Source organism: Pagrus major, chromosome 12 (genome assembly GCF_040436345.1).
Source record: "Pagrus major chromosome 12, Pma_NU_1.0".
NCBI classification, from domain to species: Eukaryota; Metazoa; Chordata; class Actinopteri; order Spariformes; family Sparidae; genus Pagrus; species Pagrus major.
This window is the reverse complement of record NC_133226.1, coordinates 25250751-25273653: the sequence shown is the minus strand read 5'-3', so window position 1 is coordinate 25273653 and position 22903 is coordinate 25250751. Positions and strand designations below refer to the sequence as shown.

The 22903-nt window shown below is 41.3% G+C and overlaps 1 protein-coding gene across 4 annotated transcripts in view; it reads right to left on the bottom strand.

Moving 5' to 3' along the window:
* The window catches only part of grk3 (G protein-coupled receptor kinase 3), a 68571-nt gene that overhangs the window by 9782 nt on the left and 35886 nt on the right, over window positions 1–22903 (bottom strand). For all 4 annotated transcript variants that reach the window (XM_073477960.1, XM_073477961.1, XM_073477963.1 and 1 more), the window contains 12 exons: window positions 18271–18344; window positions 18005–18106; window positions 16161–16235; window positions 13802–13863; window positions 13642–13693; window positions 11722–11813; window positions 11520–11619; window positions 11240–11318; window positions 10476–10606; window positions 8401–8495; window positions 6728–6835; window positions 3746–3812 (listed from right to left, as the gene is read on the bottom strand). In XM_073477960.1, the coding sequence (XP_073334061.1) occupies window positions 3746–3812; window positions 6728–6835; window positions 8401–8495; window positions 10476–10606; window positions 11240–11318; window positions 11520–11619; window positions 11722–11813; window positions 13642–13693; window positions 13802–13863; window positions 16161–16235; window positions 18005–18106; window positions 18271–18344 (1037 nt within the window). The remainder of the gene's footprint in view (window positions 1–3745; window positions 3813–6727; window positions 6836–8400; window positions 8496–10475; window positions 10607–11239; window positions 11319–11519; window positions 11620–11721; window positions 11814–13641; window positions 13694–13801; window positions 13864–16160; window positions 16236–18004; window positions 18107–18270; window positions 18345–22903) is intronic.

Sequence of the window (22903 nt, the reverse complement as noted above, 5' to 3'; positions counted from 1 at the left end):
TATTTTAAGACTTCTAATAATTATGACGAGGAAAATGATTATTATGTTAAAGCATATTCTATTTAACAAACTAGACTGAATACAAGCCAATGTATGGCCTATTTGTGAAGTAGTCTAAAGGCTCATTAATGCTCAAGGTTTGATACGTATTCCCTGCGTTCATTTCATCCATATTGCTGCACATTTTCGGAAAGCTTACAGATAATGACCAACAGAGCAGTACCTCCGGTAGTCATGGGGGGCAGTGTAGAGGTGTAGTCCATAGTTCGAGCGAGACACGGCCACAGGACAAGAGGAAGAAGTTGGTGAGAAGTTTTAGACGTATGTTTTTGAGAATTAATTAGATTGGACGGGAATTAAATGTGAAGGAAAAGTGGAGGTCTGTGCGAGACCGACTTGACTCTGAGTGGCGCCCTCTGGTGGTTTAATTGCTTAACATTCATGCCAACATGAAGGAGCCATGTAAGAATATGAGGGAAATCTGAAATGGACGCAAAGGGAGCATAACGGAGGCTGGAGTGAATTACAGATTCCCCTGATGAGCATAAACACAGTGTGTACTGATAATATATATCCGGGACTCTTATTGTGAAAGGTAAAAAAGGAAGGAGTCTATCTATCACGTGCTGCAGCCGACACGAGCTTCCGTTTTGTTATTTTATATGATCCTTAAAGCGTAGCGACGTATGTCCCTCAGCTGCATGAATAAAAACGTGACGTTAAATCACATTAATGTCGGCTTTGGGTTCATACACTTGTAATCAGCTGGCAAATGAACACCCCCACTCTTAATTACCTCCATGAGCTGTGAGTCACAGATGAAAAGTGGCCAAAATCAGCAGCGGAACAACGATAACTAACTTCCTGTTGTATTTAGATCGCCTGTCGCTTTTCTCTTCACCTCTCGTTTACAGTTTGGAAACCTTTGCTTCAGTCCGCCTCGTTTCTCCTGGCGGCCTTTACTTTCTGTTTCAGAGTGCAGACTGCAGAGTGCCATCTATCGGGATTTGTTCCATCCCTCCTTCTATCCATCTCTTCCTGTCTTGGCTGCTCAGTTCAACCTTTTCACTGCCGTCTGCTTCCATCGTGTTTATGTAATGAGACCATTCATCATGTTTAATAAACACAAAGACATATAGAGCAGTATTTTTAGCCCGGTCGAGGCTGAATCGCAGCCTTTCCCCTCTCTCTCTCTCTCTCTGCCTCTCTCTCACACACATACACACCCACAGATGAGGATTAAAGGGATAAACCAGATTAAGTGGCTGGATTAAAATCCTAATCTGGATTTATTGTGATATGAAAGATCATACTTTCTCTGTTTAGAGGTCCTGCTCGGCCAAATAGCGCCTGTGTCTGTGTGTTAGTGTGTGTGGGAGGGAGCAGCTACCCTTCTCAATTGCTTCATGTCCTGACAAAACACATAAACGGACACGGAGATTTGGACGTCTTCCACTGTGACGGACAACTGCTGCTGCTGGCAGGCGGGCAGGCGGGCAGGCAGGCGGAGTGAAGAGGAGCAAAGCTGTGCTGAAAATTCACTCTACAGTTTGTCATCGTAAACTCGTCTGTGCTCAAACACAACATGTCGCCTTTACGGAGCTCCGGCCTGGACGAGCGGAGGGAAAAAAAGTGTGGGCGAGAGCAGTTATGTCACTGGGTGGGCTCAATGGACACCATTCATCAAGTGTTTGCTGAATCTGACCCCTGACATCAAAAGGCTTGGCAGCGTATTCCTCTGACAGACAATGACTCGCAAAAATACACCGCAAGCTTTCTGCTCAGTGTTATACCTCAGATTTTTACATAGAGCTGCGAGGATTTATCAATTAGTCGTTCAAAAGAAAATTAGTCGCCAACTATTTTGATAACAATTCATAATTTTAGTCATTTTTCAAGGTAAAATGTCAAATATTTGTTGGCTCCAGCTTCTTAAATGTGAGGATTTGCTGTGTTTTTGTCAGAGATGACAGTAAATGAAGAGTCTTGGTTTTTTGGACTGTTGGTTGACAAAAGAGGAAAACTGAATTTGTCACTTCGGGTTCTGGGAAAATTGTGATAAGCATTTTTTATTTTTTTTGGACGACGGATTAGTCGTGAAAATAATCGGCAGATTAATCTATAATGAAAGTCAGTTAATGTGATTTGAAAAGGTAAGACCAGCAGTGATGTCACATCTTCTGGGACAGAAATGTGTCTGAAGCTCAGAGGATCTGAAAATCATCAGGTACTTATTCAGTAACCTCAGTTCTCTGAAAACATGAAGATATTCAGTTTACTGTCATGTCTGACAAAGAGAAGCCTGTAATCCTCACACTTCTCCGAAACAGACGTTTGTCACTTTTACTAAGAAAGTGACAAAAATCATTGTTCGATTTGCAGAATAACGGCGATTCATTTCTAGTTGTAGCGCTAAATAACTACTCATTCACCGAAGTGTAACCTCAGTTCTCTGAAAACACGGGGCTGCCAACTTTTGGACGTTTTCACTTCTCTTTCAAACATCTGTTGCAGCTTCTCAACAGTCTGGAACCAAAACAAACCGTTCTTATATTTGTGGATGACTCTTTGATCAATATTTGTATCTGTTATAACTCTGAACTCAAGCAACAGGTTGAAAACAAACCTCCAGGTTCATCAAAGTGGCGGCAATAAACGTCCATCAACTTTTACATTTCAAGAGCAGCAATTCTAATCTTAAGTTAAATAATTAACAAAGTCTTAACAAGCTGCTGCAAGTTAAATTTTAAGCCAACAACTATTGATCTGCTGGCTACAACTCATAGATTCATGAAGGACTTGATACCAGATCCAAAGGTTGGATCCTACTCAGTGCAATGAGAACTTCTCGTCTAGCACTTCCGGGTTTACTTCCTGGTTACACAGCCCACTGAATATTGGTAGTAGTTTTTCGTCCTCTGGCTCGAGAAAGGAGGAACATGGATGCTTTTTTTTGGTGACTTTGAGAACCACAAGCCGACTGACACCACTCACACCAAAACAATCTAGACTGATGACCAGCAGTAAAGGTAAGAGGATAAAAACATTAAGTTGAGCTCAGAGAATCTTTCCTACTTCAGCAGATGTGATCTGTTCTGTACACTGAAGGTCACACAACATGTTTTTAAGTGGAGGTGGACTTTCAAAACAAGAGAAACTGTAATGCGTTGTCTCTCTTTATTGTTTTTTACCTGGACCACAGATCATCACCGCCTCCCTGAGTAAACCTGTTCTGGATGCGTCTATAAATCCATCTTCAACTTTCCTGCTCGGCTGCTGGTTCAGTTTATCTAAGCCGGGTTTTCTGTCATATGCCTCGTATCCGGTGTCTTCCCGTGACACAGCAGAGTAAACAGAGTTAAAGACGACCCAAAAACAAAGACATTTATCTCTGTCGGGGCGGGCAGCTGAAGAAAAACACCGTGGCCGCAGTCAGATGGTAGAATACGGCTCAAACAGGTAGATCTAATCTAATTCTTCTGCCTCGCGTGCATCAGGCGTCTGTTCACACACAATTCAGTATGCATAGGGATATAAACATCTGTGTGCATTTGGTATTACTGTAAGGTAAACACGGGCCGAACCCCTGTGCTCCGGGTTAAGTAAAGCTTCATATTGCCAGTGTGTTTTACAGCTTGTTGACACAGAGACCACGTTTAATATGTGCATCCCACATCATGTGCACTTTTGTCAGCGTGCACCACTGACTTCTAGGAAATACAGGTAGCGTGTGGATGTGCCTTACCATGGTGAGCGTCATGCGGTCGATCTCATGTTTGTCTTTGGTCTTGTGCTGTCTGAAGGGACTGTGCCTGAACAGGAGAGGAGACAGAAGAAGAGGGATACTTAAAACTCTAACTGGAGATTATTGGACAGAAAAACAGGGAGGATGGGGTGAGGTGAGGTGAGGGCGAGGATGAGGGGGAGGACACAGGCTGCCAATCGCACCTTTCACAACTCCACAGACTTTAAACATTTCTTGGTTCAAAACTCGAAGCAGCGAGCTCATAAATATTACAACGCTGTAAATTAAGAAATGGTAATTTGAAATGACCCAGATCGCACCGGCTCTAATTAGCCACCTGCATGTTCAAGTGCTGACTTGGAGATTTAAGCGTGTTTGAGAATTTTCACATTCAGTATCAAAAAAAGGAAACTGTGGCCTCTTTTTTGTACACTTTTTGGACACTTTCTTTGAGGTTTTCATGGTGGGATCTCAGAAAATTTCACAGTTTTATGGTATCGCCATTAACAATATTATACACTTATTAGTTTTGGTATTATCAGTTACAATTATCCTTAAGAGGCATGAAAACAGAAGGTTTTTTTGGGCTGAACAAAAGATTCATTATAATTTCACAAAATATTACGCCCTGAGGCAAATGCAGGCGGCATGATAATTGTCAGTTTTCATACCATGGTATACCGCTGCGACCATACTGCCTCCACTCTCCATTCAACCTGCATGTAATCACCATCAAATTAAAGGGAGCGTGACAGTTGCCACCTTTCTAGCTTCAAACAGTGTTCTGGGACCCTTTTTTCCTCTGAGAACAGCTTTTTTATTCAGTTATGGAAAGAATAAATATTTCTGAGATTGTATTATTACCTCATTAATATTGTAAATATTACAAATCTGAGTTTGAATTTCTTCTTCAAAACTTCATAGTGCCCCTTTAAAGAAAATACAATTATTTTAATTTTATGTCTCAGTCCATCTGTTGTTTTCTCATCTATTCCAAATTAATAGACATAAAATGACTTTTCACTCAATACAAATCCTTCGACATCTTTTTCCATTCTCATATGAACCAGAAACATGTGATTGTAACGTCCTCTTTTACTTCAGTCTCCCCAAATATGCATTTCAATATTAACTGCTGACGCACGGTTTCAATTATCTTGAACTAATAGACTGTGATTAGATTTTGCAGGTGTTTGTTGCAACTGCCACGATGATTACAGAAGATAACGATTATTTTTCATAAAGTCAGAGCGCTGAGTTGAAGCAGTTTTGGGACCAATTTGTTCCTCTGAATGCTGAAGCAGCAGTTAAATTGGACATTTCTAAGGAAGCTGAAGAATTCATGCTGTAGAGATTTTCACAGACAAACACATTCTGACCCAATACAGTGCGAGCGCTGCCCCCGAGACAGAACGGCATCTCCATCCAAGAAACAGCAGCGCACTCCACTTAGTGAAAGTGATCAAATGACAACTGGCAGCCTTAATGGGAGAGTAGCAGCTTCCCAACTACATCTTCAATGGGTCTAATTGTTCCGTCTGAGCCAAATGACGTCAAAATCCACTGCTGAAGACCGGAAGGAAGATAATCGATAAAGTCTGAACTTTATGGACGCAACCAGAGAGCTTATTTCAGGAGAATTAAGAAATAAAGCAAACAGCCTGAAAACAAACATGCGGCTGGAACTGAAAGGAAAGAGGACTTTAAAAAGACTCAATTATTCACCAGAGGCACGTCGACGTTGTCTGGATGAAATCTGATTTTCATGCAGGACAACAGTCTACAGATGCAATGAAACTCCAACAGGCTAGTTTGAAGTCCACAGAGGAGCAAAGGAGTTCTGACCTGCGCTGCTTTACAGAAATCTGAACTTAGGGGGTGGATAATATGGATACAATCTTCAGTCATATTGTGATAAAGTAAACTAAAGACAAATTAAAAATGACTGTGTAAAATATAAGACTGCTTTGGAGGTGTCAGACAGAGCCAGGCTGGCTGTCTCCCTCTGCTCTCTAGTGTTTTTGGTGAGCCAGGCTTCAGTACTTCAGTAGAGAGCTCTGCAGCACAGTACATTGATGTCATCACTGTTGTTTTTTTTCACACTCTGTTGATAATGTAAGTTCATTTTTTCAATGTTTTAAATTCAAATTCTGACTGTATCCTACACATTGGTCCTTTAAAAGAATCTATGCTGCTTAATAAGTGATTATTAGGTAAAACATTCAACCTCTGGTTCATAAGTAGTCAAGAGTATTCATAGGACACTTAAACCTACAGTATAATTCATTACAAGTCACGTTTTCAGTGTTTTATGACTGTTAGTATAGTGTCTTAGAAAGCATCATGTGTGTTTATGAGTGACCCGGAAAAGACAACATTTAAACGATGGCTCAATATTACAATAGACTGAAGAGACTGAAATCTGTTTTTACTTTTGAACCAAACATTTTTACAGAGAGGATTCTTTGGACCAGAGCGTTACAACACGTCCATCCATCTCTGAAGCAGCCAACCTTTCACCAAAGACCAACACACTCTTCCTCTTTAAAGTGTTCAAACACACACATCCAAACATCAATGGAGAGACACGTCACACACGCTCTTCGCTCAGAACCACACACACACACACACACACACACACACACACACACACACACACACACACACACACACACACACACACACACACACACACACACACACACACACACTCTTCTTCCCTCCTTTTACCTGAATTCTGACCTACTGGGCTCAGACCTCTGGCATTTACACACTCCAGATCAAACAAACACACACACACAGCCGCACACACAAACAAGATCAAACACACACCAAACAGGCGGCGAGCACATTCAAAGAGGTTTTACTCCGAGTGGCTGAAGAGGTTTGAAAAGCAGACAGGAAGCCGGGACGCGGAGTACAGAGAGGTAGAAGAAGAAAGAGAGGAGATAAGAGGAGGAGACGAGGAGCTGGAGTAGTTACCCTCGCAGGAGTTTGAAGAGCATGCAGCCTAAGGAGAACCAGTCGGCGCTGCTGTCGTACGCCGTCCCCTTCTGAAGAACCTCCGGAGCCATGTAGCCATGAGTGCCCCTGTGACAGACAAACACACCACAGCTTCATGTCAAACACACACTCATTACTTTTTACAACCCCAGTGCAGAGTCGCACACTAAAGCTCCATTTGGACGGGATTAATATTAGAGGAGAAGGTGGGTAATAAAACATCCGCCCTCGTAATAAAAGCTGTGGTTCCAGACGGCATTTCGGCTTCTGGGAAATTACAAGAGCTGCTTCTGTGATGCACAATCAGGCTTAGTGTTAGTCTTATTATTGCTATCATTTAGTGTTGAATTAAGCTGTAATTTAATTTTTATATTTACTAAAAAGATCCCCTCCACACATATACTTGGGCGTACATAAAAATTCTCTGTCTGACATGGGTTTTGCAGAAAATAAAGTTTAATGAGCCTGTTAAAATCCTTAAATCCTCCCTTATTAAAAAACTCCCGGACGTATCGATGTGGAAGTGTTTTCATTTCACATGTTTAAAGCTGCAACTCACGATTATTTTCACTGTCCACTGATCTGATCACACTGATTCATCGATTAAACCTAGCAGCTCTATTAACGTTTGACTGCTGGACACAAGATGTCTCCTGGAAAAGTTTTTTCTCAGTGTTTGTGCACCGGAGGCTTAAAGTTTCCACATCACGCTTGTGTTTGCTGAATATTGGGCCAGGATTGGCTTCCAAACTATTTGTGATGTCATAAATCATCTCGTAGGCCCCGCCTCTTAAAATCAGATTTTTCAGTGAGCTCAGAGAAAATTTACGTTCACGGCTCAAACTCTGCACGTACATCATTCCTCACAGCGAGACTGTAGGAACAAGAAGAAAAACATCTTCTGACTGGAGGAGGACCTTTAGAGACAAAACCTGAGTTAAAAAAAGGAAACAAACAATAAATTAAACCTATGGAGGCTCATATCACCAAACGGATCTCATTTATCACCTGTTTTAACCACAGAACTGCACATTTAGAAATGAACAGGCCATTTAAAACAATATTAATAACATTTTTATGTGGAAAACTGTATTTCAGAATGGATACAAGAAGCGTCATAATAAACGTCATAATAACTGAGTGCACACTTACAGCTACAGTAAACTTCTCCCAGCTTTCAAGATGTTTTTAAGTATCATTATATCTGTTTTCATTACAATATAATGTACTTCATTGTAGGAGAGAAACTGGTGTCTGCAAAGAGAGGTTCGTATCCAAGTGATCTACCAGATTAACAAAATCCATTTCTACTTCTTCAAACTCAGTAATAGTAAACCAGCAATTTCTCCAGTCTGGAAAATGATAAGCTCACTGAAGAACAGTATTAAACCCTATTTGTACAGGACCAGTATTACCAGTATTTCTGCTTTTTACATCTGAAAGGCAGAAATGTGTCTTTGCTTGCATGTGCAGAAGTGCTGTAACAATCACTGGGGTAGGCTAAAAAAAATATATATATATAGTATATACACTTGGAAAATGTCAGAAATTGGCACTCCAGAAGGGATTAATGCCACTGACCAGTGTTAGCAATATATAAATGACCCCACTTCCCCCAGAGAGAGTGAGAAGGCTGTTTCACGGTGACTTACACGCTGGCGTGGGGTTTCTTCTTTGAGAAGTCGCAGGCGAGGCCGAGGTCGGAGATACGAACATGGCCGTGTTCATCCAACAGGATATTAGCTGGCTGAGGGGCAGAGAGAGGGACAGAGAGGGTGATACTGATGATGGAGAATACGACAGATACGATCATAAGTATAGGAAACAATGTTAGAGACCTCGCTAATTCATGACTTAAGAACAATTTCTGCCCAGCAGCAGAAAAAATTCTGTGTGGATACAGACAATAAAAGAAAAAACCTCCTGTCCTGGTTATCCTCCGCTGTTTGGGGAAGAAAAAAAAAACGTGACTCACTCGCTCTCCCCCCCAAACACTCAGCCTAAAAGTATTATCTGCATTGTTCTGCTCTGTTTATTGAAGCCCTAAAACTGTTCCCTGACTTCCAGCAAAATATATCTGTTATTATGGCAACCAGTCCAAACAGGGGAATCGGAGGAAAAACAGAGGAGAGCTGAAAACATGGCTGATATGAATCTATGGCTTTGAAAGAGCATCTGTGGAGGTGAGCTGGGACTGAAATGTGCAGGGTTTGATTCTGTGTCACATGTCATTCTTCTCTCTGTGCCGTTTCCTGCAGTTATCTACTCAAAGATCTGACGAGGAAACATTCATTTACAGGCAACATGCTGTGAAATATCTCCAGCAACTAATCATCTCAGGTTTTAATTAATCAGTCTGACGTTAACAGGGTCTCTACAGGTTTCAGACACTTTAATGCTTTTTATGATTGTTGAGTTTTTTAACTAAATTAAAAGACTTTACATTTTTTGACAAATCACCATTTTCTCATTCAAACATTGCAGGTAAGTGTAAAGCTAAGTAGTTTATATGTGATCCCGGGCAGAGGAAGGTTTTATGTAGAAATATGGTTATTAGAGTGAGTTAGGTTAAATGCAAATATAAAGTAAAAAGAAAGTATTAGGTTCAGTAGAACCTGTAGAAGATTTGTAACATCAGAAAAGTTTCACGCAGAAGAGCTCGACTCATTTCGACAAAAAGAAATTAAAATGTTTGTGGCAATTAAGTCCTCATAAATTCAAATTTAAAGCTGCTCTAATCAATATTTCAACACAGTGTGGCCCTAATGCTACGTTTGTGGCTTAGAAGCTTCAGTGAGAGTTTCCTGGGAATATTCGAAGCTTCGACAATAAGGCTGTGGCCAGACTTTAATACATGCATTGTTATTAGTCTAATGGAGGTGAGGGAGAGAGGAGAGACATCAGTTGCTGTCTATTCCATCCACACATATTACTTGTGTGGGTTTTGAGACTAATTAAAAACTCTTTTACATCTTTTTTGGAGCACCGACTGCAAAGTCTCCTTCCTCTTCAAAAGAGTAGAAAAACAAAACAAACAAACGCGGCAAACAGAGGAAGGAGATGTACCTTCTTGACACACGAGGGTTTATTTCAATTCAAAATCAAAAAATCCATCAGATGAGCTTTCATTTTTGATGAGGGGTGATTCTCCTGGTGTTTTTTTGTATTCGCTCCACCCCTCCTACTTGCACCCATCTGAAGGAAAACAACACTTAACAGAGGACACAGCTAAGCTTATCCTGTCTGCACAAAGACGATCAACTGTCGAGCATTATTGGGTTTATATCCTTTTTTTAGAGATTGTTTACTGACTTGTTTGAGAGGAGGCTTTACTCGGGACAGATTTGAGACAACCAAACGTTGTGACAAACTGAATTTTGTATCTTTTGTTGTGTGTTGTTGAATCCATCAAGGTGTCTTTTGGTGAAATCTGGAATCTTTATTTTTGGTGAATATTATTTGAACTTCCCTAACCTGCAGAAAGCCAGCAGGATGAAGTCAAACTGTTGTTATAAAATCTGGTAAAGTCTCCTGATCTTTACAAAATTAGGTGTGGTAGTCTGACAAAGGCGTAGCTGTCAGTGTGGATGGGTGTCTGTGACACCCATAACAGACACAGAATACTTGTTAGTCGATACATTCACTGGTTTATTGACAATAAGAAAAGTCTAGAATAACCAGACTCGTCCTTTAAACGAGCTGTTTCAGAGGACACTGTTGAATCTACCTTGAGGTCTCTGTAGACGACGAAGCGGTTGTGCATGTGCTCCAGACCCAGGATGATTTCAGCCGCATAGAAACGCATTTCTTTCTCGCTGAAGACACCGTGCTGAGACAGGTGGTAGTGCAGGTCGCCCCCTGGACACACACGCGCGCACACACACACACACACACACACACACACACACACACACACACACACACACACACACAGACAGACAGACACAGAGTGCGTCAGTATGACCTCATAATACCTCATACTTCAATCAATAGCCATCAATAAGTTGTGGTTATCTTCTCGGGGGATAAAATGAGAGTCGATGGGAGGCCTTCTAGGACTCTCCCCTCCACCCCTGCAGTCTGTCTTAACATGTATTGACCAGCTGTATTATTAGCACAACTGAAGCTATAACAGCCTCGTATTTGTACACTGTATGATGATGATGATGACTGTGTTGACTTTTAAAAGGTGACTCAGGCTTTGATTGCGAGAGCCTCTGATGAAGCTGGAAACTGGCTGACCCCTCGGAGGAAATACTGGCGTTGAAGTGTGAGGAGTGTTAAAACTAGGCCAATATTAGCTGTGAGGAAGGCTAATACAGGCAGGTCGCTGCGGTGTAAGACGTCACCAGTGAGGTCAGAATCCCATCAACTGTTGATTCTCTGGGGGAGGAAGTAGCTGACCGGCGGACGACAAGCTGAGTAATCCAATCTTTGTGACTGACTGTGGCTCGTGTTTAATCTGTGCAGGAGCCGTGGAGGTCATCCTACCGTTCATGAGGTCCAGGATGAAGCAGAGCTTGTCGGGGGTGTGGAAGGCGTACGTCATACACACGATGAACGGGCAGTCCTGCATGGAGGGAGAGCCAAAGAGTTTAAACCAGGAAGTTCGCAGGAGGTTGATTAATCTTAATTCACACTTGAAAAACATGTGGACGCTAAGTACTTGGGAACTGTTCACCCAGAAATGGAAATTCAGTCATTTTCTACTCAACCCCATGCTGATGCAAAGTCAAGCTGGTCAAACAAGCTGCTGACGTGTCCAACTCACCCCTGTGCTGACTAATGACAGCATGATTCTTTCATTGAGCGCTAGAGTCTCCCCCTGCTTCATCTTGATCCTCTTCTTGTCCAAACACTTCATGGCGTACCTGACATTCAGACAACAAACAGCACGGATTACACGTCAGCAGTCACAGCATGACTGTGTCCTTTAAAAGCTTTCATTCTCTTCTCTGCGTGGCCTTTCTTACATCTTCCCTGTGTCGGCCTTCCTGCAGCCGTACACCTCTCCGAAGCCGCCCCTGCCGATGATCCGATGCACGCTGAAGTCATTCATGGTCAGCTGAGGGATGGATGAGGAAGAGCACAAGCTTCAGTAAAAGCAGGAGTTAAAAGTATCTTTCAGAGAGCTTCACACCCTGAACCCTGCGAGAACCGCATTTTCAGAAAAGCATCCTGTTTTCAGCTTCGTGACGATGCATTTTACAGCCCATTCAAGAGGGCTTTTAAAGAGTTTATTCAGCTTGAGAAGGAGGAGAACACATTAAGGAGCACTTCAGCCTTCAGTTTATCACAAACACCCAATGTCAACACATCTGCAGATACAGTACGTGGTTTTCACAGGACAGGAAGGGGATGAAAACTGTAATCTGAAAAGTAACTAAAGCTGTCAGACACATGTAGTTGAGTTAAAAGTAGAATATGTGCACAGGATTATGTGAGTTTTGTATCTTTCCGTCTGTGCTTTCAACAACATCTCCTTCATTTGATCGTTGAGCAGTGAACAGCTGACTGACTAGTTGTTGTTGTTTTGATTTGGATCCTGATGATGCAGGATGAGTCATCACCAATGAATGAACTACCTGTCAGTCCATGGGATGTAATGTTTACACCTCTTGGTTAATGTGTAGTAAGTCAGTGTGAACATGAAATGGACTGGAACTAAAAGCCAACAGAGTGCCGTTGTTGTCCTTTGGGTCGGGACCAGAGGTTTTCAAACTGAGAGCAAAGATCTTGCGTGAGGTGAAAGACACAGGTGCACGCAGCTGTTCTGACCCGCTGACTTGAGCACTCGTCGACATGGTGGCACGCAGCTCACGGAGGCAATTAAGGTACTTTAACACGATTGCTGCAATTTGCGTCAATATCAGACTCCTTCTAGGAGTCACAGCTCAAATCTGAACACACAGACATGGTGCACATATTTCAGGTTCAGTGTGACTTGCACTTTCCAAGGGCGATCATCCATCGATCGATCGATCAGATTGCTGGGAGCAGCATCTGCTAATACCAGTTCAAATAATGCTTCCTTACTTCCCCATCATCTTTTGTTGTTAGTCATTAGTAGAATAATAAAAACTAAAGCCTGACCGATGTGCAGTTTTTGGATATTGACATAAGGGAGTAAAAAATTCAGATATCGATACAGCAGTTGATATACACAGTTTTTTGCATTGATCCTGGTTATTAAACAGCAGCATATTTAACATTTTAACAATAAACTTTATCGTCTTAATAGACATCAGTGAAGTGAAACATAAACTCACCCCTGGCATCAGTCAACAAAACAAAAAGTCTTCATATGAGTCAATATCGACAACATATACACTGATACCAATGTATCTGTGACAAGCCAACATCGGCCGAAAATAGTGTCCAACCGATATAACAGTTGGACTTTTATAAAAACGGCATCCAATTGTTGAGAAAATAAATAATTCTATTCATTCAAAGTAAGAGGCTTAAAACCTAACTGGAAAATTATCTGGAAAATGTAAAACAGCATAATTAAGAAAATAAATAGGCCAGTCAGTCTCAGTCTATGTAGCCCGAAGCCACTTCTCCTCTCCACTATCTGATCACTGCTTATTTAATCAAATACATGCTGATGTAAAACACAATGCAGGACTCTGCTAACAGCTAACAGCTAGCTGCCTCACGTGACGTTATAAAGAGGGATTTGCAACGCCGTCTTGGTTCCTGCCAGCAATAATAGGAGAAAATATAGCTTATGTATAGACACGGTCACTGACACACCGTCTTATATTTGCCCTGCATTAAATACATTGGGACACACGGACGAGAAGTGTGGCGTTGGGGCGGAAACCTCTGATCTGGACCAAATAAGCTGAACTTCAGGTGTGATGGTGACATTTAAAGCTTGAACTCACATGGATGTTGAGCTCCACGTTCTTCCACTGGCAAAAACGAGTAAATTTGTCACTGAAGGAGAAAAAAAAAAACACAGATGAGTAAAATGTGAATTTATTGTATGTGATGAATCTCTTCCATCCAGTCCCTCCACCTCCACCTCTGCCTCCCCCGTCTCACCTCTCAATGAACTTCTGGAAGATCTTCCCTCTCAAGCTGTCACAGATCTCCACTATGTATGGCTGCAGGGGGGAGAGACACACAAACAGCAACTCAGGCCAGGTTTCTCTCAGTAAGTCCTCTGTGCATTGTTCTGATGACTGAACTGGACCTCCTGTTACTGACGTTCAGATTTAGTTTGGTTCCGCCTTGTTAAAAGCGTCGGCCGCCTTCCTTTTTGTCTGCTGTTGAAGCTAATTCACTTCAGAGAAACTCCCACTGAACGCTCATGCATTGTGACAACTGAGCTCCAAAGACGCCTTTATGTTCACGCTGAATATAAAATTTGAGCAACACGACATATACAGGAAATTCTAACAGGTTGATGTCATATCTTTGAGGGAAATTAAGTCACTGGGGATAATTTTATGTCCAGAATAAGAGCCATGTTGTCGTCTAAAAGAGGAAATTGTTGATTAGATTTACTGTGCTGAAAGAAAAAACTGTTGTCCCTCTTTTTTCTGTATTTTGTTTTCCTGGGTGGCCTTTTGGCAACTGATGCTCCACGCTGAATTGATAATTACCAAAAGTATGAATCTCAGAGTCTGGAGTTTAAAAATAACCCTGAGAGAGTTGGAAAACATGAACACTTGTTACAAATCAGGGCTGGGCTGAGAGCACATAAACACTTAACATTTCCCTGATAAGGAAACTTTCTTTAACTGTTGACACACAAACAGACAACTGCATCACAGAGACCAGGTTATTTTTAGCCGATCACATGACAGTCTTCTAGGATCTAATTTGGAAGTAATTTTCCTAACTGGCTGAGTTAGCTGAACACAAGTCAGACTGTTAGACAGGTGTCACCACAACCTTAAACATGAAGAGCTACTGCAGATAAATAAGGTCAGGTGACGTCGGTTGTGCGGCGAGACTTGCCCATGCACACCAAGAACGATTAAACATAATAAAACCAATAACGAGTGCAAGGGAGCATCCACACTGATGACTGATAGCGTTCTGTAAACAGTGGCACCAAGCACATACTGAAAATAGACATGGATGACCTGTTACTGCTATATGTGGCTAAGAAAAACAAACCAACAACAAAAAATAACCCCAGACGGATTTTATGAAATTCTTTACAGATGAGGAGTAGGAGAATCTAACACTAGACAAATTTGATAATTGCTTTTGGCTGAGGAACATCAATTATCATGGGGATCGTCAGTGAAGACAAAACAACGTTGTCTTCGTCTGTGTTGAGATTGTTCATCAAATCACTTAGAAGTCATCCCAAGGGCATCACTTTCCTGAGTCTGAGCTCTTTATAGTTGTTTTTTATACTGAAAATAGTTTATAGTTATTGTTCTATTCGATGTTCTTGGTGAGGACGGCCCCTTTAGACACAAAGTAGAAGAGACCGTGTTGAACGTGAGGCTAGTCTGATTTAAGACGAGAAACCGATCGGCGATAGCGACGGTGGTGTTTCAGAGCTAGTTGTGTATTGTTGAAAGCCACTGCCAGTGAAGATGTAATGTTCATTAACTGGAGCATCAACATCTGGCGAGACTCACAAACCAGAAATTAGAGCAGGATACACACAGAGAAACAACCCGCAGCTAAAATTCATGCCAGGATCTGCTTTTTCCAGCTTGTAACCAACTGGTGAATATCAGACCAACTTCAGCCTGGTGTCGACTCTTTCAGACTTATTAATTTCGCTCGGTGATGTAGCACCACGGATCATTTTCCCTGAAGCTAAGCGAGGATAATATTGTATTTTATAAAGTGCATCAGTTCGTAATGGAGGCAAGAACACATTGTTCGCTTAGTTAGTGAACCGAGTCGTGACAAAACGTTTCACACTGGGGGAACAAGATTAAAATCGTACGTTTAGTTTTGTATCATTTATTTAACTAAATAGATTTTTTCATTTCTCTGACAACTCTTGGTCATTTTTAGGTTCACAGGTCTAATACAAACATTTTGACAAAGGGCATAGACTGCAGCATGCTGCGTGTGTGTGTGTGTGTGTTCATAATTTACACTCTCAAATGTGTCGAGGGTGTGAAAAACAAAAATAAGGGAGGTGTTCAATATTTTTTAATTAGTTATCGTCAGCCGTCACTGACCAGGGCGCAGATCGTTTGCTGTGCTGAGATCACAGTCTGAGCTGTTTTACATTATTCATTCATTATTATTATTATTGTTAATGGAAAAACATTTTGACATGTCACAGCAGGAAAATCACAGGTGGAAATAATAAATAATTCAGTAGTTGTGAATTTCTGTCAGAGGTAGAAAAAACACACAGAAACAAGAAACAAAACATTGATAAAGATGTTGAAAGATGTGTGCGTTTTGTTTGTTTTACCTGGAAGAGAGTTGGGGGAACCTGTTTCTTTGCTAAGTGACTCTGCACATGGTCCACTGCTTTCTTAGAAAATGGCTGAGACAGGAGAGGAGGAAATAAAAGGAAGGGTCATTAAAAAATGCAGCGTTACCAGTAATTTCACTTCTGTTTTCTCTGTGTGAGGATGTGCAGCCCCGAGTGGAACATGACCAGCAACATTACGCTGCTATGAGACCGCTACTAACAAGAACACCAATATCTGTGTGTGTGTGTGTGTGTGTGGGCGGTGTGTTTAATAACTTCCTCCCTTTGGACGCCAGCAAGCACCAACTTTGCTTTACATCCAAAAACGCTGGCGTGCAGGAGGACAAGAGCTGCACTGTGGTGAGTTTGTTTGTTTTGAACATGGACGGACTTGTTTCAGCTGGTTTCCCATCATCCCTCTGTTCCGATACGTGCAAAGTTTTGGATGTTAAATCAGTTAACTAAACATGACATCCGCTGTTTTGAGTTAGTCAACCCCAAAGTCTGATTCTGGTCTCAGTCTATAGTGTTTTTTTGCCGAGATAATAAAGATTAAATCTGCCAACTAGATTTAATCTGCCAAAAAACTGAAAAAAAAAACCAACTTGATTTCAATTACAGAACTCGACTGTCTGTGTTGATGAGAGCTTTATTGACGACACACAAGCTCCCATTAAGCCCTATTTGCATGGGACCAGTATAACTGAGGGACCTCTAGCAAACTGTAATAATTGCAGAGAACGTATGTGGTTTTATCTTGTGTGAATCTGCCATCTGTTATTTGTAAACAAAGAATTCCACCACATATTACCCATCACCCATTGATTACCCATATATATGCTGTTTGGACCTGGTATTAACATCCGTCCTGAGTGATTGGATCACAGGTGAACGGCTACAAAACAGGTGTGAATTCCCCCAAAACACATTGTAGGATGAATCTGAAATTCGATCACTCGGACCACATTCACGGATAGCCTGAGCCTCATGTGAATGTAAATTACATGTTTGATGACCAATATAGTCTACTTCTTTGTTCCCCGAGAGAAAGTCGGCAGACTCCCTTAAAAAATTGCTCAATTTTGAGAATTGTTGCGCGAGAAGAAACATTACAAACTGTGTGAAACACTGTCTTTAACAAATCCTTAATTATTTGGGCCTTTTTGTTCATTCAGCAAATGTTCTACATGAAGATATTTCTTTCTTTGTGTAAAAAACATCGTATCTGTTTGTTGAAGTGATGTATATAGATAATTGCATATGGAGCAGGAACCTGAGATCTGATCAGGTCACTCCAGATGCATTATAATACCAGATGCAAGCTGATGGTTGTAAAGCTGTCCACTTGTGATCAGATCACTCAGGACGGATGTTGATACAGCCTCTCAGAGGTCTGTGATAATATTAGTCCCTGTATGAATCAGCATGTCTGTGATCTGGGGTTGTATTTCTTTATAAACTGCTTATTTCTGCTGTCAGACAACTGAACAATTATCATAATGAGATAATGTCAGTAAATATTAGCAAAAAAACTGAATAAATCACTTGAGGTCCCATGGTAATACTAGTCTAGATATTGAATCTGCAGCAAATGTTTGATCATTTTGCCAAAAAAATGACTGAATGAATAGTTGCTTGTTAGCTCTGCTTAAAAAATACAGACACACAGTATGTTCTACTTTTTTCTATCTATCCGCTCAGATTTGTCTTGTGACCCATTTCCTGGGAGACGAGGCCGCACAGACTCCGCCTCCCACCAGGTGCGAGCTCTGTGTCCCTGCCTGTACTTGACCCAGAGTGCATCAGTGACGTAGTGTGGAAGGATCTGAAGGTGCCCTCACATGTGAACAGGACAGGAGCTCCTTCATGATGTAGCCGTCGTAAATCTGCCGGCTGCGGCTCAACCTCTCCTCCTCCGAGTCCAGCTTCTCGTAGTCCTTAATCTGAAACACACACACACAGGAGGTCAGATTAACGCCACAACAAAACAACGCAAAGCGCTTCCTGGGAGGGCTAAATCTCAATGAGCGGGATTACAGGCCTAATCTCTCACCCAACCCATGATGCCGTCTAATCCTGCACATGCACAGGGACGCGTTAGACTTACTTCTTCGTAGAACTTGAGCTGCGGCACGGCCTCGTCGATCTCGTTCATACAGAAGTCCTTGAACAGTAGGAAGCCTGGAGGACACAAAGAGGAACAGTGAGGAAAAAACAACCCACACTTCACAAAAACTCAAGTGTTGTTGGTGACAGGGATAAAACGTTGTGTGCTCATTCTGTCGGTCCACGCCGAAACATCTCGACAATGATTAGATAGATTGCTGGTCGATATTTGTGGTCCTGAGAATGAATCTGACTGACTTCAGTGATCTCTGACGAGTGTTTAATCTGCTCCCTCTCAACGTTTGTAGAATAAAAGTTCATTAAGAGAACATAAAACTCAAAATTAGACTGAAAGACACTTTTCATTCCTCCACAGTCGAGCACTAAAACGAGTGTCAGGGTCGCAACTGACGATTCATTTCAGTGTCGTTCAATCTGCCCATTCTGAAAATAGTGAAAAATGTCGATCAGTGTTTCCCAAAGCCTAAGATGACGTCCTCAAATGTCTTGTTTTGTCCACAACCCACAAATATTCAGTTTACTGTCACAGAGGAGGAAAGAAATCAGAAAATATTCACATTTAAGAAGCTGGAATCAGAGAATTTTGACATCATTTTTCTCCTAAAAAGAATTACTCAAACTGATGAATCGCTTATCAAAATACTTGGCAATTAATTATGCGGACATACAGTGTGTTGTACACATTCACTGAGCAAAAATTTGAGAACTACTAAGGCAACAGCCATTTTCACATTCATTTCTGGCCGATACTGATACCGATAATAGTCATTTTCAAACCTTTATCAGTCAATAATCCAATATTATAGTTGCCCTACTTGTACTGAATCATTTCCTGTTAGAACAAAATGGTTAAGTGTGTTAATCTCTCATTTACTGACCTAAAAGCACAAGTAAATAATGACCTACTTCTCGTCTAGCACCATCACCATTCAATATGTTTAAGACCGAAATACCATCAGCCTCAGCTACACTTTGCTTTTAGTACCAATAAGCAAATGTTAGCATACTAACACCTTGACAAACATTACCTTCTAAACACCTGTAAGTTAAACACACTACAAGGAACTTTTAACTGCATATGAAACAGCCTCTGACCTACATGAGCAAACAAAACACATCAGTGCCAAGACCGGCTATTTGTGAATAGTTATTAGTTATCCGTGATGCCCATCAGTGGGTTGGATTCCAATTTATCTTGGTGAGACAAGACATAAAATTAAAATCATATTTCATGGTGCTGAGGATAAATTGAGGAGCCTCAGCCTGAGGAAAGAAGCTGCTCTGTAGTCTGTTGGTACAATATGGCACTAAACCTTTGGTAATACTTTGTTTCACAGCAGTCATCTCTTGTCTACAGGAGCTGCCAGAATCAACAATAAATTAAAGTTCCTTGTCGGGGCTCAAACTAAATAATTGTGAGCATGTTCACATGGTAACCACGACGACTGAGATCCTAAAAACACTTTGCACCACGAATTTAATCCATCTAACGATTTGGTTTTGTTAACGAGGACAAACATCTATATTAAAAATGGACAAAAGTCAATCTGTCAGTTCTGTATAATGATCACGACCAAAATCAATGTATTCAACAACAGACGCACGCTGAAGTAAACAACTGTAAGAGCACATGAACATGAAAGAAGGGCAGCTCCATTTACTGTTTTAGCCTTAATAATGGATTGAGGTTTACTTGTTCTTATTAGGGTCGCTACAGCAGCTGATTCCCTCCAGCCTACACACACACACACACACACACACACACACACACACACACACACACACACACACACACACACACACACACACACACACACACACACACAAACACAGCTCATAATTACAGAAGATGGCACCAGGCACTATTGGCTGCAAATGACACACAGTGTTGTCACTCTCAAACACACCAACAATGGATAATAATCTCACGACGTGCAGTCAAATCTACACCCAGTGAAACATTATCTGAGGGAGAGGAGGGGCTGGGGAGAAATAAAAACGGATCCACGTTTGCTTGCAGGGATGAGACCCGCTGTTGCCATGGTAACTGCCTCCGTGGCTACCGGCTATGTGTGTACGATGGTGTGGAGATGAGACGTACAGTAGACGGTGTCGCTCGCCGGGAGGCCGGCCCGGTGACTTGTGGTGGTCCCCTGATGTCTGCAGCATTATCACGCTGCTGGATGGTTTCACAGCACATCAAGAGGACAGAGAGGAGTAATGAGCTCAGCTGCAGCATGTCGCATGTGGCCGCGACACAGAGGCGCTCGGTGTTTGCATGCCTTGGCTTTACCTGATTAGCATCAGGTATTAGCAAAAAATAGACGCCTAACGAGATTCTCACTCCCGACACAAAGAGGCTGGTCGGACGCTCCGACCTTCTAACCGTCCTGTCAGACATCACGGTGCGAGAGCAGCATGATGGACGGTCGGACAACAAGGTGATGAAATGTGTAAGAAGAAATGTGGCACATGTTCTCAGAAACATGTTATTCCAATAATTTTTGAGTGTCATATAAAGGCCGGCACAACAAGAGGGAAGCAGAGAAAAGGGGGAATTATCTGGACTATAAAGGCTCACAAGTTAAATTTAATATAATGTTAATGTTGACACGTCAATTAATCAAACTTAATATTGCACCTTTCAACCAAGTCAATGCAATTCAAAGGGCTTAATAAGTGATTTAAACAAAAATGGACTTTGAGACCCACGTAAAAAGGTAATTAAATAAGACAGTAATAAAAGGTGCAATAAAAATAATAATTAAAATAAAATCATGACATACTACAAATAAAAATGGTTCTTGATTTAAAAGGCTAATAAGATTAAATTGAAAAAAAAAAAATAAAAATGACCAACAGTAAAATGTTCATTAAACAAAATATTAAAATAATTATGAAAAATTAACAAAGCATAAATACTAAAACCATAAATTTAATTAAAAAGGTAACTTTTCCCGAGAAAACAAACAATTAATTGAGAATCTACATACACACATACAGTAGGTGGTGGTATACACCTTTAAAGGGGCATTATGAAGTTTTAGAGGAGAAATTCAAACTCAGAATTTCAATATCTACAATATTAATGAGGTAATAATACAAACTCAGAAATATGTATTTTTTACATAACTGAATAAACAAGCTGTTGTCAGAGGAAAATAAGGTCCCCAGAACACTGTTTGAAGCTAGAAAGGTGGCAGGGTCCGCCACATATAAACAAAGCAAAGCAGTATGAAAATGTGTTGTCTGTCATGAAAACAAAGAGAGTTTGTTTATTTAGTTTTAGGCATTAAAGAAGATCGTTCTCTTTTGATTAAAATCGTTTTCCCCAAAACCATAAAATGCTCCTTTAAAGTTGGTTTGCAATCTGCCAATAGAGAAGGAGAAGAAGGAGGAGACGGAGCTGTCGTCACGCTCGTGACGTCAAACTGCTGCCCCTGGATAGAACCACACAGTGTTGACTGGAGCACTGGTCCTCTGCCTGGGGGTCGGGGAAATTCCTGGATCTGCCCTTTTTATCCAGATCGGCCCAGAATAGACCATAATAAGTTTTGGTGCAGCTGCAGATAAACAGGACGGATCCAGGGATTTTTTTTCCTCACTTTCTTTAATACTGCAAGATAGGGCATTTTTGTTGGGTGTTGGCGGAGGTATGCTCTCTACTGAGTGCCATTATAGTTGAGTCTGTTTTAGAGAGTCGAGGTGTGCGTGCATACAAGTTCTTACTGGACACACACAAAAATTATTTTCTTATTTTTCCACTTTCAGGGTGCAAGTCCCTGTTTTTTACAGTTTCAGAGGAAAACAACACGATTGCAATTTCAAACACGTTACGAGTTTTTACACCAAATCTCATTAGAGCTACTAGATCTCATCCTTTTCTCCCCTCAGGTGGGCATAAACTACAGGTGAGAACTGCTTTTTTAAAATACGAGAATGAGAAATTATGTGTTATCGGCTGAAATAAAAATCCACATCATGCATCCCTAAAAATTATGTATTGTGGATCTTGTGCTGTGGAAATGATGCACCAGTCACAGGTAAACGTTGAGGAAGGGTCGAGTTTGCGTCGAGAGCAAAATGTGACATAAGAAGAACAAAAAAAAGGGACAACTTATGAAATGTATGAAGATAAATGAATAACAACAGAGGATATTTTGATACAGTCTTGTATTAGGAGGTCTCTGAAACTCTCTGAGAATCTGTAACTTGTTTAGCAACAGAAATCCGCCACAGAACAAACAGAAAATGAGCTTCTGGCTTTCTAAAAGGAGGCTTTTGTTTCAATTTAGTGGCCTCAGTGATTCAGTTTAAGGCGAGCTCGCAGCAGAGCCCATTTGTTTTGGGCCTCGTGCCTACTATCATCCATCCTCACTTCTTCCCCTCTCTGCTTTATCTCTTCTCCAGACGTGATGCATCATTTCCCCTCTGCTCCCGTGCTGACACTGAGGCTCACACGAATAAATGTGCTCACATGCATACACACATGGTGTATGTACACAGCCGACTGCACAGGGCATCCTTGTTTGCAGAATGGGTGCTACTGACAACCAAACACACACACACACACACACACACACACACACACACACACTGGTTTTCAACAGCAA